The 18,566-nt window shown below is 35.1% G+C and overlaps 2 protein-coding genes and 1 long non-coding RNA gene across 3 annotated transcripts in view; 2 read left to right on the top strand and 1 right to left on the bottom strand.

The window, feature by feature from the left end:
• Positions 1-18,566, bottom strand: part of LOC105499950 (uncharacterized) — a 186,778-nt gene that overhangs the window by 142,667 nt on the left and 25,545 nt on the right. Inside the window, exon 2 of the long non-coding RNA XR_011608603.1 lies at positions 6,255-6,408. This is a non-coding gene — a long non-coding RNA (uncharacterized lncRNA). The remainder of the gene's footprint in view (positions 1-6,254; positions 6,409-18,566) is intronic.
• On the top strand, positions 12,344-13,416 carry LOC105499947 (taste 2 receptor member 9). The gene has a single exon (XM_011772843.3). The coding sequence runs from the start codon at positions 12,436-12,438 to the stop codon at positions 13,366-13,368; it is 933 nt and encodes a 310-aa protein (XP_011771145.2). The 5' UTR covers positions 12,344-12,435; the 3' UTR covers positions 13,369-13,416.
• Positions 15,211-16,479, top strand: LOC105499946 (taste 2 receptor member 8). Its single transcript, XM_011772841.3, has one exon. It carries the CDS (start codon positions 15,523-15,525, stop codon positions 16,477-16,479), a length of 957 nt encoding a protein of 318 aa, XP_011771143.2. The 5' UTR covers positions 15,211-15,522.

The raw sequence follows: 18,566 nt of genomic DNA, 5'->3' as shown, positions 1-18,566 counted from the left end.
ACATCTGCCAGAAAGAGTTTAACTTTGTGAAGGCTGACTGGGGTCACTTGCAGTCTCAACTTCTTTAAGCTAAACTTTTCAGTTTGCAATGATTTAGGCTATATAGAATTTAACTTCTAGCCCCAAGTATACATGAGTGAAAGGCTATTGTTACAAATTCTTAGAGCAACATTCATCTTTCATTCCCTTTTACATTCCCCTTTCAATTAACTACACTGGCTGAGTGTTAAGTACTCATACTTTAGTCTTTTGCTGGACATATATTATTTTCTCATTTGTCTATTAAGATTTTGCATTTCAGGGGTCTTGGCTTATAGATAGTATCCAATCTCACTTCTAACTTTGGAGAAGTCCAAGTCAGGTATCTTATCCAACATGCATATGATCTTTTAAAACATAAGCACTGGTTTATGAATGGATGAAGAAAATGCTGCATATATACACAATGGAATACTATTTATCCATAACAGTTTAAAAAAAAAGAATGAAGTGCCATTTGCAATGACATGGATGGAAAGCGAAGACACTATGGTACATGAATTAAGCCAGAAACAAAAAGTTAAGCACCACACATTCTCGCTCATATAAGAAAACTAATAAAAGAAGATCTCATAGAAGTAAAAAGAAAAGCAGAGTATACCAGAGGCTGGGAAGGACAGGGGTTTGTAAAAGTATACAAAATTCAGCTAGATAGGAGGAGTAAGTTCTAGTGTTTTATAGGACCATACGATGACTATAGCTAACAATAATACATAGTTTTAAATATCAGGAAGGAGGATTTCAATATTCCCAATAAAGAAATGATAAATGTTTGAGATGATAGATCTTCTAATTAACCTACCGAATCACTATACATTGTATGTTTCAAAACATCACTATGTACCTGATAAATGTGTACAGTTATTATTACATAAGATAGGAAAATAGCCTATTGCATAGAAAGAGTGATGCCATCCTGAAGCAAAACTACCACAGCCACTGATGTTTATCTCCTGCATACCAATGTGTTCTGCAGCAAGCTCTTTAAACAATTCCCGTGACATAGATAACCCCTCATAAAGAGCTAACCTTCTTAGTGGTCATAAGTTTTAGCAAGAGAGTCTGAGGTATGAGTAGCTGCACATGTTTTACCCAAAAAGCTTAATATATAAAGGATATTTTCTGGAGGGCGGGTGTGGGGATCCAATATCTTGCGGCCACCCAAGACATTGCCTCTGTTTATAAGTTCCTATTAAATATTTATTTCTTTTAAAGAAGATAACATGTCTATGTATAAGATATATATATAGAGAGAGATGTATAAGATACATATATCTTTTGCAGCAACTTGGATAGACCTGGAGATCATTATTCTAAGCGAAGTAACACAGGACTGGAAAACCAAAAACTGCATGTTCTCAGTTATAAGTGGGAGCTAAGCTATGAGTGTGCAAAGAAATACAGAGTGATATCGTGATCTTTAGAGACTCAAAAGGGGGAGGTCGGAAGGGAGGATAGGGATAAAAAAGCTACATATTAGGTACAATTTACACTACTGAGGTGATGGGTATACTAAAATCTCAGAATTCACCACTATATAACTCATCCATGTAACAAAAAAATACTTGTACCCAAAAAGTGGTTGGAGTAAAAATTATAAATAAGTAAATAAATAAATAAACATTTCTTTCTGAGAAACTGGATTTGTTAGCCTCTTTCTTTGGCCTCTCAGCTCTGTCAGCCTTTAGGGATAGTTTTGCATATACCTTTTCACCGCAGAACATCAATTTAAAAAAATAACAAAATTAAAAAATACTTAAACACCGGTTTAAAGGAGAGTGACAATGCCCTCTGATAGATAACCTCCTCTAACTCCAAGATAGATAGTTAGGGACTAACTCTATCTTCAGCACTGTTTCCTCTCATGATTTGCACTTTCCCACTATTTTTGGCATCTGAGGATTCTTTTTTTAACTCTCTTGACAGCTGGACCATGCACTTTAAAAATAATTCTGAAGGCTTCTTTTTCAGTATCTTTATCTTTTCTGGACTGGAAGGACTTTTCCAGACATCTGGGTTTTCATATATTTTTATGCAGCTTTTTTTAATTTATAAAAATAATTTTAACTTCTATTTTAGATAAGGGGGTACAGGTGCAGGTTTGTTAGCAGATTATATTCCTTGGTGCTGAGGTTTGGAGTATAATTGAACCCATCACCCACGTAGTGAGCATGGTACTCAACAGCTAGTTTGACAGTCCTTACCCCCTAATCCCTGCCATCTCTCCCTCTCCACTTAGTCCTCAGTGTCTATTGTTGCCATTTTTACGTTTGTGTGTCCCAATGTTTGGCTCCCACTTAGAAGCAAGAGCATGTGATAGTTGGTTTTCTGTTTCTGCGTTAATTTGGTTAGGATGACAGTTTGCCATATTTTTTAAGGCAAAAGTTGTTTGTTTCACTAGCTTTCTTTTTTTTTCAGTAAAAGTATTCAAAATTGTATGTTTTCTGCCCAAATATCAACTTACATGTATTCCACAAATGTTGACACATTGTTCTTATATTGTATTCAACTCAAAGAATTTCAAAATATTCTTTACACTTTCATTTTAATGCAAGAGATATTTAACAATAATGAGATTTTTAAAGGTAACTTTTGTATTGATATCTTATTTTATTTAAGTTGGGTCAGACAGCATATGTGTATGATATTTGGCCTAGGATGAGATTTATTTGGCCCAACGTATGATCCATTTTTGTGACTGATTTTCTTTAAATGAGTTTGATGGTGTTAAATGTATATACATTAGATGAACATTAATGATATTACTAGTTTACATCTTTAATATATGAAAATTTCCAATAAATTAGTAAACCTACACTTAACAATTACTGATTTATTTGTTTATGCTCATAATTGTTTTATTTGTAGTTGCATTTAATTTGAAGCAATGTTGATAATTGCATTTTTATTCAGGGTCATTACTTTCTTATGGTTTTTACTAATATTAAAAACTCTTATCATGAAAGTTTTTGCTTTAAATTTTATTTTGCCCTTGGTAAATTCCCTAATTTTGTTACATTTTATTTTATTTTGATACATAATATTTGTTCAACATTGTAAGGTATATGTGATATTTTGTTTCATGTATATAATGTGTAATAAAAGTCAAGATATTTAGGATCCATCACTTCAAGCATTTATCATTTCTAGATCATGTGTTTTCCACCTCTGCATTTTCAACACTTCTGCTTTTTATTTTTTAAATGTCTCTTGTAGAAAACAAGTATCTCATTTTTGACACTTTAATAATGTAATCTCAAAATTACTGAGAAACATTTTTACACTTAATGTAACTGTGATTATATTGTTTTCTATCTTCTCATTTCTTCTTTTTACTCTATTGATATCAAATTTTCATGTGCTGGGTTTTAAATTGATACCTTTATCTTCATTTCATATAAAATTAAGTTTAATTCATTCTTATTCTCCTGATAGCCATTTCCATGCTGCATGATTTTATGGTCTGGAATATTAATTTTTTTAATTTACACATTTATTTTGTTTCATTGTGATAAAATTTATATAACAAATTTGTCATCTTTACCATTTTAAGTATAATTTTGTGGCACTGATTACATTCACAATGTTGTGCAAGCATCACCACTGTGTCCAAAACTTTTACATTACCACAAATAGAAATTTTGGATTCATTAGGCAGTAACTCCCTATTTTTCCTTTCCCACAGTTCCTGGTGACCTCTGATCTGCTTTTTGGCTTTATGAATTGGCCTAGTCTAGATAATTCATATGAATAGAATCACACAGGTTTTCTCATTTTGTATCTGGTTTAGTTTACTAAGAAAGTTTTCAAGGCTCATCAGTATCTTAACATGTATCTCTGACCATCATTCTTTTGTGTGACTGAATAATATTTTATTGTGTGTATGCACCCTAATTTGTTTAGGTATTCATCAGTTGAAAAACACTTGGGTGATTTCTACCTTTTGGCTGTTGTGAATTATGCTGCAATATATGCTGGCACATAAGTATCTATTTGAGTTACTGTTTTCAATATATACTAGGAGTGAAATTACTAGGTAATATGGCAATTCCTATGCTTAGCTTCTTGTGGAGGCACTGAACTGTTTTCCACAGTAGCTTTATCATTGTACATTTCCACCAAGAATGTACGAGAGTTCCACACTTTCCACATCCTTGCCCACCCTTGTTATTTTCCAGGATTTTTACTATAGCCATTCTAGTGGATGTGAAGTAATACATGACTGCGGTTTTGGTTTGCACTTCCCCAATGACTAATGATGCTTAGCATCTTTTTATGTGCTTATTAGACATTTATAAATCTTTTGCCCAATTTAAAATTGGATTTTTTGTTGGGTTGTAGAGATTCTTTACATATTCTAACTGTTAAAGTCACTGCAGCTATATGATCTGCAAATATTTTCCCCCAGTCTATAGATTGTCTTTTCACTTTCTTGGAGAGGCTTGTGATAAACAAAAGTTTTATTTTGCGTGAAATCCAATTTGAGTATTTTTTTTGTGGCTTACTTTTTTCATGTCATATGTAAGAATCCATTGCCAAATCCAAGGTCATAAAGATTACCATTAGATTTTCTTCTGGGTGTATTTAGTTTTAGTTGTTATATTTAGGTAATTGATCCATATTGAGCTAAGTTTTGTATATGTTGTGAGTTTGGGGTCCAACTCCATTCTCTTGCATGTGGATATCCAATTGTCATAGCGTCACTTGTCAAAAAGACTATGCCCTAAAGAATTTTTACACACTTGTCAAAAATCAATTAATCATAGATACATGGGTTTACTCCAAAACTCTCGATTCTATTACATTGGTCTATATGTCTATCCTTATGCCAATAAAACAGTCTTGATTATTGTAGCTTTGTAGTAAGTTTTATACTTGACTTTAGCCGAAAAGTTGAGAAGTAATGTAGTGAATTTTAAAAATATTAAGTGTGAGCCTTCCAACTTTATTCTCCATTTTTAAGATTGCTTTGGAAATTCAAGGTTTCTTGTAATTCCATATGGATTTGAGGATAAATTTTTCTGTTTCTGAAACACAGTCTGTGAGAATTTTTAATAAGGATTTGAATGAATCTGTACATTTCTTTGGTCTCTCCCCTTTGTGTCTATGGAGTAAAAGCAGATGAAAAACTAAGAGTATCTGACCTGAGGGGCCCAAGTGTCATATCTGAGGACAGGATGTAGTGAGGGGTCTTGCAAGGAGAAGAGGCATAGTACTTCCCACTTGCCCTAAAGGACATGGAATTCCATGATGCCACTTTTTCCTGCCTCTGGGTCCCTGTAGTCTTAAGAGCCAGAGCCTACAGAGCTGGGGGTGGTGGCAGTGGGGCAGATCTGGATGCAGCCCAAGGTGCAGCCAGGAGTGATTATGACTCCTAGAGAAGCTCCTAGGGTGGGGAACAGGATATGTCAAGGTGCAAAATTTCTCAGCATGTCATTAAAGGTTTTTGGTTGCAACAGAAATGAATGTAAGCAGTAAGGAGGAAGGAGCTTTATAGTTAGGATGTTAAGCCATCTGTCCTAAAGTTAAGAGTTGAGTCCAATCATCTTTAGAAAGAGTCAGGACTCAGTCATGACTGAGATAGCCCCAAGGACCTCAGATATGGGAAGGAGTGGGTATTATTTCTAGCTTATGCAGCCAATGTGACTCAGTTTCCACAACTCCCATTCTCTGTGTTTCCAAGGTCAAAATTCCAAATTCTTCACAGAGATTTATTCATTCATTTGTTCATTAAATATGCATGGAGCCCCTACTGTGTAGTAGGCAGAATTCTAGACACTAAAGATACAGCACTGATCCAAGGAGACAAAAATACCTATTTTACATCTTACATTGCAGTGGGCACAGAATAAGATTGGCTTAACTTGAGTTAGGTATCCACCCCTAATTCAATCAGCTGTGGCCAGATGAAGTTCATGAGCCAAGAGACTTCTCCCAATGGGTTCTACTACAATGAACAATCGTTCTTTAAGACACACATGGACTCTTGATTATCAGTTCAGAAAGCAGACAGTGGGTTTTAAAATAACAAGGCATAGTTGAGTTCATTCAGTCACCTTGACAGCAACAATTTTCTCTAGGAGGCTGGATGTTCTTAAGCAGCAGCCTGTCCATCTTGCATCCCCCAGGTTCTCCGGATTCTCCACTTCCAAAGGAGCAGGACTGGAACGCCCTTCCGTATCATCAACTTTCTCCTCGCACCAAACCTTACTCACCAGGGCCTGGGACTGTGGATTAGACTTCTCCCTCTTTTGCTATCTTCAGCTCCTGATCTGGCTAGAATCTTCTGTGAACAGGGACAAGGCTTGCTTCTTCTGGTATCTGCCATGGCAGAAGCCAGCCCAGGGCTCAGGGAAGCCTTAACGAGGCCTGCAGGGGGAAAAAAAAAAATTTTATATATATATATATATATATATAATATATTTATATATTTATATATATATATATATAAATAAAATAAAAAATTAAGTGTGAGTTTTCCAACTTTGTTCTCCTTTTTTAAAGATTGTTCTGGGTATTTGGGTTCCCTTGTAATTTCACCCGAATTTGAGGATTAATTTTCCTCTTTCTGAAAAAAAAAGGTCTGTAGAAATTTTTGATAGAAATTTTAATAATCTTTAGATTGCTTTGAGTAGTATTGATATCTTAACCATATCAAATCATCTTGTCCATGAACAAGGAATGTCTTTCTACTTACTTGTGTCTTCCTTAATGTCTTTCAGCAATGTTTCATCATTTTTTGTATATAAGTATTTTGCTTCTTTGGTTAAATTTATTCCTAGTTATTTCATTATTTTGGAATTGTTTTCTTAATTTACTTTTTATATTCACTGTTCAGATGCCTGGTGTGTAGAAACACTAAAGAGTTTCACATGTGTTGATCTTGTACCTACAACTGGAGTTTTAAGATTTCTATAGTATACAGATGTTCTTTTCTTAATTTTTTTTTAATTTTTGACATCGTAAGCCTTACAAAATTTCTTATAAATTTTACTCCACACGTCATGTAAGTACCTCCTCACCCCATTATAGTTTTTTGTTAATATATCCTCCAAAATGTTGAAAGAAGTTCTATGTTTAGTAAACATCTGAAACCTACATATCTGAGAATATTTTTACTTAACCTGAACATTTAGATGTGTTGTCAAATATAAATATCTTATTGTGTTTAAGTTGAAATACTGTTAAAATCATTTTATTTATGCCATTGCAGACAGAAACAAAATAGTCACCTGTCCCTCAATATTATGAGATGCACTGGGCATTAATATTGAATAAAAAAAAGAACTACATGTGAAGGAGAAAAACAACTAAGTCTATTTAAGTTTGTTTTCATTTTCAGTGAGTAATAGAAAATAAATTGTTAAACCATAATTATTATGTTGCCATATTTTATGATTTCATGTGATTGGCATTGTCTTAGTCCATTTTGCTGCTATAAAAAAAATCTGAGATGAGGTAATTTATAAATAACAGAAATTTATTTTATCATAGTGCTGAAGGCTAGAAAGTCCAAGACTAAGGCATTGGCAGGTTTGGTGTCTGGTGAAGGCCTTGTCACTGCTTCCAGCATGGAACCTTGAATGCTGTATCTTTTCGTAACAGAAGGGGGGAAAGGTTAAAAGGCCTCTTTAGTTCCCTTCAGGCCTTTAAATCCCATCATAATGACAAACCCATCATAATCGTCTCCTAAAAGGTCCCACTTCTTAATATTGTTGCATTAGGGATTACATTTCCACATGAATTTTGAAGAGAATACAAATATTCAAACTATGGAAATCATAAAATGTGAAATTTGGCCAAATATTCTGGATAGGAAATTGTAATTAAGACTATAAAGGCTCTATAGCAAAACAACTAGATAAGAGAATCATGATTTATTGAATGGAATGCCAAAAAATTCAATAATAATAGTACCTACAATGTTTTGAGTGTATATGATAAGAACTATTCTAAGTATTTTAAATGCAAGACTTTAAGTATAATATTTCTGTGAGATCAATAGTACTATGATCAATGTTTTACACATTGGAGAAAGAAAAGATTCGGCACAATCTAAATCACACAACTAATAAAACTGAGAATGAGCTTCAACTCCAGCTGTCTGGCACCAAAGCTGAAGCTCTTAACTGTTATATACATTTCAAGCCTTGTCCAAACTTTGTTATTTAGCAAATAAATTATTTGTCTTCCATGGATCCCAAATATCCTATTTCTTTGCCATTTTTATTCAAACAGACAAGACTATTCCCAATATGCTACAAAGTGTTTTATGCTTGAATTATTGAATTTATATAGTTCTCTATTAAGACTGTCCTCTTCTTAAAGAAACATGCATATTTCTCATTCAAGGCATCTGTTCCCAACATGGGTCTTTATATTGCCCTGTTTTCATGAGGTTCACATGTACCCCCAAACATCTGTACAACTATTATATGTCCATAATAATTAAATTTTTAAAAATTAAAAATACAACGAACAAGATTACTGAATGAATTTTTTTAAAATAGAAGATTATTTCATCCAACAAAAAGATAGGGGAACTTTAACAAAAGGAGTGGTGGTAAAATTTAGTATATTTAACTATTTAATTTCAGGTAGAAAGCAAAAATCAAGGAAGGAAGACTGGCTTATGATTGTGACAAGGAAAGGTAATGTTTTGTATAGAGTGATGACAGGAGATAACGAACTGCTGTATGTCTTATGAGGGATTAGAGGGAGAATAGTCTGGCCAGGCACAGTGGCTCACACTTGTAATCTCAACACTTTGGGAGGCCAAGGCAGGAGGATCGCTACAGGCCAGGAGTTCAAGACCAACCTAAGCAATAAAGTGAAACTTTGCCTCAAAAAAAAAAAAAAAAAAAAAAAAGGAAACAGAATAATTTGGAAGTTACAAGAGAGGGAAAGAAAAACACCCACCCACCCCAGCTTTAGACCCACTTCTATGAGGGTCTGAGAGAAAACAGCTGCCACAGGATTTAACTGTAGAGTATTAAAATAAAAAGATCCACGGACATGAGTGATGAATAAACTGGGAGGGGCACCAAATTATATACTTATTTTTATTAATCCTTAGCTTCAATCTAGTATTTCTTATGTCTTGAATGTAAGTAACAAGCACATATCATACCAGCAGTATCTGTAATTTTTTTACTTCGGGAAGTCAAAAATCTTTGTTGTTACAGGTGCCACCTATTATCATTTACTTTCATCACTGGTCTTTCTGCCAGATATTTTTGTTATGTCAATTAAAAAGCACATAAATTCCTATATTATATTAAAAATATATTTCATACTGTAGGAAAAAGTCATATATATATACGGATTCCTTATAAATTTCAAATATTTTTATTTCATGCATTTAAAAACATTATTCTGAAATTATAGCATGTGCCAGACTGGAAAAGGAGTCCATTTAACAAAAAAGTTCCAGAACCTTGAGTTCAAATGAAGAAGATAAAGTGAACTGTTAGAGAAATGAATGAGAATATAAGACTTCTGCTAATGGTTTACTAGAGATCCCAATGGATACAGTGAAGAGTTTAGAATGGGGTGGGAGTTAAAGTCAGCAACTATTCAAAATATAAGTTGTCAGAAAATAGGACAGTACAGCAGTATTCTGTTCTTGATTTACAAATATGAAGAGTATAGTCATTTCCCTTGATCAGTAATAACCAGTGGAGTAATTCGAGGACAAATGCCTGTAAAAGATGTAAGGTTCTAAAGAATGGTAAACAGTATTTCAACAAAGGAAAGAAAATGAAATTTAAGAAACATCTGCCTAAGTAGGTTTGTGTTTGCTCACTTCTCATGGAAAGACATACAGAAAATGATGTCATAAGTTTCCCAGTATTTCATTTGTTTTCTAGTGGAGACAGAAATAATCAATAAACTAACATTCTAGATTAAAGTGTTTCTGCAATGGAAAGACATGTTAAAGTCTGTCAGCTAGGATCCCTCTTTAACTTCTCAATGCTAAGATTAAATCCAAAAGGCAAACAACACATAAATACACACACACAGACACACACACACACACACACACACACACACATTCAATGGTGTCAAATAAATTGAGATCATTTGGGTTTAATTTATAGCAAGAAAAGATAAAAGGGTGGCATTTTAGTAAGTATGGGCCCTTAGGTAACTCTGGTCATATACTATAGCATATTTGCATTTACATTTGAATATAGGCATAATAACTTCCTTAAATTGATCAGTATTCCACACAGCTAAAGAAAAGAAGGGATGCAGGGGAAAAGACCATGACTCAGAAGGCAAACTTGGATTCTATATCTGGGTTTACCAAGAAATTTTAAAATGCCAGTTATTAATCACCCACCAACACGATATATTTTCATCTTCATCTTTTCTGGACATTATAAATTGATCCCAGAGTACTTCCATTTCCAAATAATAACCTTCAACCCATTTTATTCCCCTCCTCAAAATTTTATCATTCCAAAAGTTTAATCAAAATAATGAAATACTGCATTCCCTGAGATGTAAACATGGTGCAACCTTGTCTGTCAGTTGGATGCGAATCAATTTCTTTAGTGAAGTCCTTCTCAGAATATTACCGCTTTCATGGCTTTGGTCATGATAAGCACAGTGCATATTTTTGAGTTGTGTAATCTGATATTTCTTCAGAAACAAAATTCACAGAGAGGCATGAAAGAAACCCCAAATTTCACTTAATAGAGTAACAATAGCCATTTACTTTCTCATAAAAATCTGCAAGATTTTTATCTCTTTATTTTGTCTAAAACCCTGAACATATGACACATTATCTCATTAAATACTTTGTATTGTTGTGTTCGTTTGATAAGCAATATTTAATATTGCCTTAAAATTTAATATTAGTTTCAAAATAAAATTTCTGGAAACTGTGTATTGCTGTGTGCCTTTTTCTATTATTTCAAATATGTTCTATTACGTCCAATGACATGTTTCAGTATGTCCCAATAAAACAAACTGTGTGTTTCCAATGTGTACATAATTAACATACTAATATTCATAATACATCTGCTGCCAAAAAATAGAGCTAAGAAAATTCAGAGCATGTATTCTTATTATTCAGTTCAGATTGAAGAGTCTTGCATCTCTCTCAGGCTTTTTAGTTTCTTGCTTTGTCCTCCTCACAGTTCAGACTGATCTGTTTCCATTCTAAAGATAAGTGACCAGTATTTTGACTATTTTTTCTATGTACGGAAGCTACATTCAGGTACAAAGCAAGAACACTCTAAGAAACCCTAAAATCAGGGCCGGGCGCGGTGGCTCAAGCCTGTAATCCCAACATTTTGGGAGGCCGAGACGGGCGAATCACGAGGTCAGGAAATCAAGACCATCCTGGCTAACACGGTGAAACCCCGTCTCTACTAAAAAATACAAAAAACTAGCCGGGCGAGGTGGCGGGCGTCTGTAGTCCCAGGCACTCGGGAGGCTGAGGCAGGAGAATGGCGTAAACCCGGGAGGCGGAGCTTGCAGTGAGCTGAGATCCGGCCACTGCACTCCAGCCTGGGCGACAGAGCAAGACTCCGTCTCAAAAAAAAAGAAACCCTAACATCTAAACCAGAATTTTCTGTGTCCCGTTTACTGACAACTCTACAATTTCATGTTTATTTCCCTCGTTGTACCTTCTGTTGAGAAGACAACACTGCACAGCTTTTTGAGGATACTGGGAATTACCTCAATAATGTATTTCTCAATGCCCTAGTGAATGGAGTGTCCTTTTGGCTCTCTTAAGTCATGTAATGGGGAGAAGGTGAAGTTCCCATACGATAAATTCACCTTAATACTCCTATCTATCTTCCTAAACCCTTAGATTCTTTCCTCTACATTCCACTAGTTGTGCCATTTAAGCCTCATTTAATGTTAATAACAATTTGTTTAAAGCTTTAGTCAATCAAGCAAGTAAACTGGCTACACAAGCTAACACATTAAACCTAGAATCTGTAATAGCGATAGCTATGCCAATATACTAACAAGGGTGGATAGTCGGCCAGCAAATTAAATTCTAGCCGTATTTTCCAAGCAATTGATACCTCTTGAAGTTCCTGGTCAACAGCTCTGATTGATAAATCCAAAATATACAGAGGTTAAAATAAGAAAGATTGTGCAAATTTAAGAAACCAGATCCATTCCCATTTGCATCCTAGAGCCCTTCTGTCATCACTGCACCACACCAAAGGAAATTACTGGCCCCAATCATTGAAGTCTGTAGGCAGCTCTAGCCCAGAGCAGGACTGGCTATCTTCTTCATCCGCCAACAAAAAGGAAAGAGAAAGACAATTATATCACGGTCTAAGTGGTATACCGAGACATTGTTCTTCACTGGTCAGCTGAAAGTCAATTCATCATCAGTGATATTCAAAATCAGAAGTCTCTGCTGGTATGCCAAGTACAATAGAGGCAATATATATTATTTTAATTGCTGGTGAACTGACCATAGGGATTTGGGGAAATGGATTCATTGTACTAGTTAACTGTATTGACTGGCTCAAAAGAAGAGATGTTTCCTTGATTGACATCATCCTGATCAGCTTGGCCATCTCCAGAATCTGTTTGCTGTGTGTAATATCATTAGATGGCTTCTTTATACTGCTCTTTCCAGGTACATATGACACTAATGTGCTAGAAAGCATTATGGATGCTGTCTGGACATTTGCCAATAATTCAAGTCTCTGGTTTACTTCTTGCCTCAGTATCTTCTATTTACTCAAGATAGCCAATATATCCCACCCATTTTTCTTCTGGCTGAAGCTAAAGATCAACAAGGTCATCCTTGCGATTCTTCTGGGGTCCTTTCTTATCTCCTTAATTATTAGCTTTCCAATTAATGGTATGTGGTATCACCTTTTCAAGGTCAGTCATGAAGAAAACATTACTTGGGCATTCAAAGTGAGTACAATTCCAGGTGCTTTCAAACAGTTAACCCTGAACCTGGGGGCGATGGTTCCCTTTATCCTTTGCCTGATCTCATTTTTCTTGTTACTTTTCTCCTTAGTTAGACACACCAAGCAGATTCAACTGCATGCTACAGGGTTCAGAGACCCCAGCACAGAGGCCCACATGAGGGCCGTAAAGGCAGTGATCATCTTTCTGCTCCTCCTCATTCTGTACTACCCGGTCTTTCTTGTTATGACCTCTAGCACTCTGATTCCCCAGGGAAAATTAGTGTTGATGATTGGTGACATAGTAACTGTCATTTTCCCATCAAGCCATTCATTCATTCTAATCATGGGAAACAGCAAGTTGAGGGCAGCTTTTCTGAAGATGTTAAGATTTGTGAAGGGTTTCCTTAGAAGAAAGCCTTTTGTTCCATAGAGTCCCCTAAAAACCCCGTAAAGCCTGACTACAAGGAGAAAGAAATCAACAACAGGCATTCTCCCTTCTGTTTGCATTCATTTTCTCTTACATGCTATTGGAAGTCATTAATGTCTATCATGATTCTGAAGATTTGTTTTGTGTTCCTTCACATTTTTGTCTTAATTGGTAATCTAATGTTACCATTGCACCACCTATTCCTTGTCATTGCAGAAAAAATGACTCTAAATCCCACACTAACATTTCATCATTTCATGTCATTGACTAAATGCAAAGAGGTTCTACTTATTTTCTGACAAATACTGCCAAAGGCCTTGAATTCAATGAGTAGAAGAATTTCAGGCAAATGGGCTTTGAGAAAAAGATTTTAGAACTCATCAACCCTTTCTATAAAATCAATCATGCAAAACAACTCTCTACTTTGAAATGAAGACCGGTCCTTATCTTCACTGCCCTATCCCCTCCATTTCTGGAAGAGTTTGCCTTGATCAAGAAGGGAGAAAAACAGTCTTTAATGAGGTTCTGTGTAGGACAATATATGATGTGGGAAAAGGAGTATGATCTCAAGAATGAAGGTTTGACCAGGAGAGGAGGCACAGTTATGTACAGCAGAACCACCTTGAGAAAGAAGGTTGAGGGTGCCAGTAGTCAGCTTGTTCATAAGTACTGTAGCTGGTGATGGCAATCTTAGAAGTCAGTTCCCAAATAGTTTTTGGAATGTTCTCTCTAGCCTTCTAACTCAGAAATCTCTGACATGTTCTTTTCCCTCTGCATCATTTTATTTTCTATTTTGTTTCCAGCAATATTTTATGGATAACTAGGTTTCTTTAAGTTATTAAGTTTATGCTTTCCTGTTACACATTACACACGTGTAAGAAATAGAAAAATCCTGCATGTATTGCACACATTGTAGAACTATTTAAATACAAGAAGATCCCTAGTGTATTGTGATTTTTTATTACCTACATTTAAATGTATTTGGGGCTAAGTTGTACTCTCCCTCACCCCAAAACAAATAAATTCAATTTAATAGTAGAATTAGTCCTATTCTTTGGAAATATTGGCAGGTAAAAAAATTATTATTATTATTATTATTTAGAGACGGAGTCTCACTGTATCACCCAGGCTGGAGTGCAGTGGCGCCATCTCGGCTCACTGCAACCTCCACCTCCGCGTTCACGTGATCGCCCTGCCTCAGTCTGCCGAGTAGTTACTTCTTTATGTGTTTGCCCTATCTAGAAATATGACTATAATATGCATTGTGAGATTACAAATCTTGTAAAAGGAGTTGATTGGAACTAGAATAATGTAAAACTTAAATTTCCCTAATTTTAGATTACAATGCTTATTATACAAGAGACAATGTTTCAGGAAGTGAATTGTCTTCAAGGGTATTTCTCACATTAAAGAAAATAAAGATAACAAATCTTTACCTGGCATATTTCACTTCTAAGGAACAACCGAAAAGAAAGCAAATTCTTCATAAATATTGCCATGTGCCTGCCTAAAATAAATGTCATTTATAATTAGATTTGTATCATATCCTTCCCTAATTAGCCATTTAAATGAAGACAAGAATTATTATCCTCTGACTAAATGTTATCTACAATCTAATTGTACTAATTACTTCCAAAGTGAAAATTTGTTTGCGTCTGGGAGAACTGATTTGTGGCTTATTTATTACTTACATAATGAAAATGAAGTTTTAATTACACAGTTGGATTTTTATCAAACATTGATCTCTTTTTTTGTGACTCCCTATTCAAAACTCAGTTTGAAGGTCCAAATATAGAGCTGCAGCAAGAAGCCTGTTGCAAATTCGTGATATAAAATCTCTTTGAATTTGCATGAGAGCAATTTCAGCCAAGCATGTCAGTTATCACTCACTAAAGGGTAACAATTATAATTTTTCCAGGCTATAAGTAGTCAAGCTGCTCATTTGGAGCAATTAGTTGGTTTCTTCTTCAGGAATGTAGAGACAATCCTATTTCAGGGGAGAGCTGAACACTTCTGGAATGATAACAAAGTCAAAATAATAGCAGATGAATACATTATTGCATGATTCGAAGAATTTATTTATCATGCTTCAACAGATCACCTGTAAATTAGCTCATCTACGGTGATATTTGACATCAGATTGTTCTCTTTACAAACATGTTCAGTCCTGCAGATAACATCTTTATAATCCTAATAACTGGAGAATTCATAATAGGAATATTGGGGAATGGATACATTGGACTAGTCAACTGGATTGACTGGATTAAGAAGAAAAAGATCTCCACAATTGACTGCATCCTCACCAATTTAGTTATCTCCAGAATTTGTTTGATCAGTGTAATGGTTGTAAATGGCATTGTAATAGTACTTTACCCGGACGTTTATACAAAAAGTAAACTACAGATAGTCATTTGTACCTTCTGGACATTTGCCAACTACTTAAATATGTGGTTTACTGCCTGCCTTAATGTCTTCTATTCTCTCAAGGTAGCCAATTCCTCTCACCCACTTTTTCTCTGGCTGAAGCGGAAAATTGATACGGTGGTTCGCTGGATCCTGCTGGGATGTTTTGCCATTTCCTTGTTGGTCAGTCTTATAATAGCAACAGTAATGAGTCATGATTATAGGTTTCATGCAATTGCCAAACATAAAAGAAACGTTACTGAAATGTTCCATGTGAGTAAAATGCCATATTTTGAACCCTTGACTCTCTTTAACTTGCTTGCAATTGTCCCATTTATTGTGTCATTGATGTCATTTTTCCTTTTAGTAAGATCTTTATGGAGACATACCAAGCAAATAAAACTCTATGCTACTGGCGGTAGAGACCCAAGCACAGAAGCTCATGTGAGAGCCATTAAAACTATGACTTTGCTTATCTTCTTTTTTTTCCTATACTACATTACTTCTCTTTTGGTGAACTTTAGCTATCTTATTACAAACTACAAGTTAGCTATGGCGTTTGGAGAGATTGTAGCAATTCTCTATCCCTCGGGTCACTCACTTATTTTAATTATTTTAAATAACAAACTGAGGCAGGCATCTGTCAGAATGCTGACGTGTAGAAAAATTGCCTGCGTGATAGGAAATCTTAGACGTATAAGTAGAATTTAAAATCAAATATTCACTAACAAAAAATATAATTTTCTTATAAGTCTATTCTCATTTTCCCTAGTTATCTCATTTATTTTAGATGCGTATCTTTAAGTATTATCAGGATCTAGTAGCAAACTAATGAACACATCGTTTGTATCTCTTTACAATCCAGAAATGCTCATCTTTACACTCCTTTTCCTCGAAGAATTTCAGAGCTCATGGTTCTCTTCTTGTCTCCTCACTGCAAATGTTAGGCATGTATTGCCTGGTTAAAATCTTTTTAGATCTTACTCTGGCTCATGGTAAAGTCAACCTGAGCTACAGTAACTGATTTCTCATTTTTCTCTGTCATACATTTTTATTGCGGCTCCTTAACTGTGCTCCTTTCATGGCTCTGCTGAGTCACTCCCATTTGGCTTATTGACTAAGAACTCAGATCTTCTCTGGTCTTTGGTTTTCCTGAATGATGCTTTCTGTGGTCTCCTAGATAATATTTTCTGATTAACCTTGTTCTGATGCTATTTATTTTCCTTGAGATTAAATTTCCTCTCAAACAACTTGCTTTTCATGGAGCACCTGGGTGGGAATCAAACCCATTCAAGTACCACCCACTAAGGGGTGTTCCTAAGCCCTCTTCACAATCTGGATTAAAGAATGGGGATAACAAATATCAGTCAGACTGCCCACTCAGGTTCTTTTCTCTAGCCAGACCCTGCAAAGGTTTTCACTCAGGACTTAACAAAAGAAATGAATTGGGAAGAAATTAGCATATACCATGGAATAAGCACATACCGTCACTGGAATAAGCAACAAATGTTTACAAAAAATACAGAATAATTTTTATTTAAAAAGAAGGAAAATAAGTAACTAAAATTTTTAATTTTTCTGTGAACATGAAATCCATCCTCACTATAATATTATTGAAACTTTTGGTCTGGCATATCTCAGGTTGTGTACGTTCTAACATGGCTGTACATTGTCGCTTTTACTCCCATTACTTTCTATGTTTAATTCTGATGCATTTCAATCTACTAATTTCCTTTTACTGTAACTAAAATACTACTTACCTGAAAATTATCAATTGTCTTATTATTATGCAAAACTCACTCTGTATATTACTAATATTTATAGCCCGAAGTATATAAATTTATGAACTGTATTTTTAACATGCTAGCTGTTTATGTTACTCTTTATTGTACAAGATGGAAGAATTCATGTTCTCTTGATGGAATATTATTTTCTACAAAATACCTGTAGATTTTATACTAGGATGAACTTTATATTTTTCTAAATGTTTAGATGAAATAAATGTTTTATTGAATTAGTACTTTTGAGAAGGTTTTACCCCCATTAGGCTTAAGTTTTTTTCTTCCGTATTTTGTTTCTTGCCTCTCCAATGTTTCAAACATCTCCAGTGACCACAGTGACTGGGGTTCAAAGTAGTAAGCTTTTGACAAAATGCTGTCTTGTAGAACTTTTTTTCTTAACTATATATTCACATAACTTAATGCTATACAACATTGGTATGCATAAGATCTACATTTGTTTCCAAAACCAAACAAAACAAAAGTCTAAAAACAATTTGGGCAAATATGTCATCATAGTTCCCGTGAGCACTTCATTTACCAGGATACACTGTGGGATAGAAATGATGAGTCTAGGCCAAGCACAGTGGCTGACACCTGTAATCCCAGCACTCTGGGAGGCTGAGGATGGCAGATCACCTGAGGTCGGGAGTTCAAAACCAGCCTGACGAACATGGATAAACCCCGTCTCTACTAAAGATACAAAATTAGCCGGGCATGGTGGCACATGCTTGTAATACCAGCTACTTGGGAGGCTGAGGCAGGAGAATCGCTTGAACCTGGGAGGTGGAGGTTGCGGTCAGCCGAAATTGCACTCCAGCCTGAGCAACAAGAGCGAAACTCTGTCTCAAGAATATAAATAAATAAATAAATAAATAAATAAATAAATAAATAAATAGAAATGATGAGTCTAGGTCAGGGATCATTTCTAAGGTCATCCTATCACAGGTGATGTTCCAGTTTTCTGTGAACATGACAACATAATCATGCAGACTGTCCAAAATTGAGGCTACATCTCTG

The sequence above is a fragment of the Macaca nemestrina genome, chromosome 10, assembly GCF_043159975.1.
Source record: "Macaca nemestrina isolate mMacNem1 chromosome 10, mMacNem.hap1, whole genome shotgun sequence".
NCBI lineage: Eukaryota > Metazoa > Chordata > Mammalia > Primates > Cercopithecidae > Macaca > Macaca nemestrina.
The sequence above is the reverse complement of the archived record's forward strand: the minus strand, read 5'-3'. Positions and strand labels throughout refer to the sequence as shown.

Excerpts from the sequence above, each read along its gene's own strand:
- LOC105499946 (XM_011772841.3), top strand. The coding sequence starts at position 15,523 with ATGTTCAGTCCTGCAGATAACATCTTTATAATCCTAATAACTGGAGAA.
- LOC105499947 (XM_011772843.3), top strand. The coding sequence starts at position 12,436 with ATGCCAAGTACAATAGAGGCAATATATATTATTTTAATTGCTGGTGAA.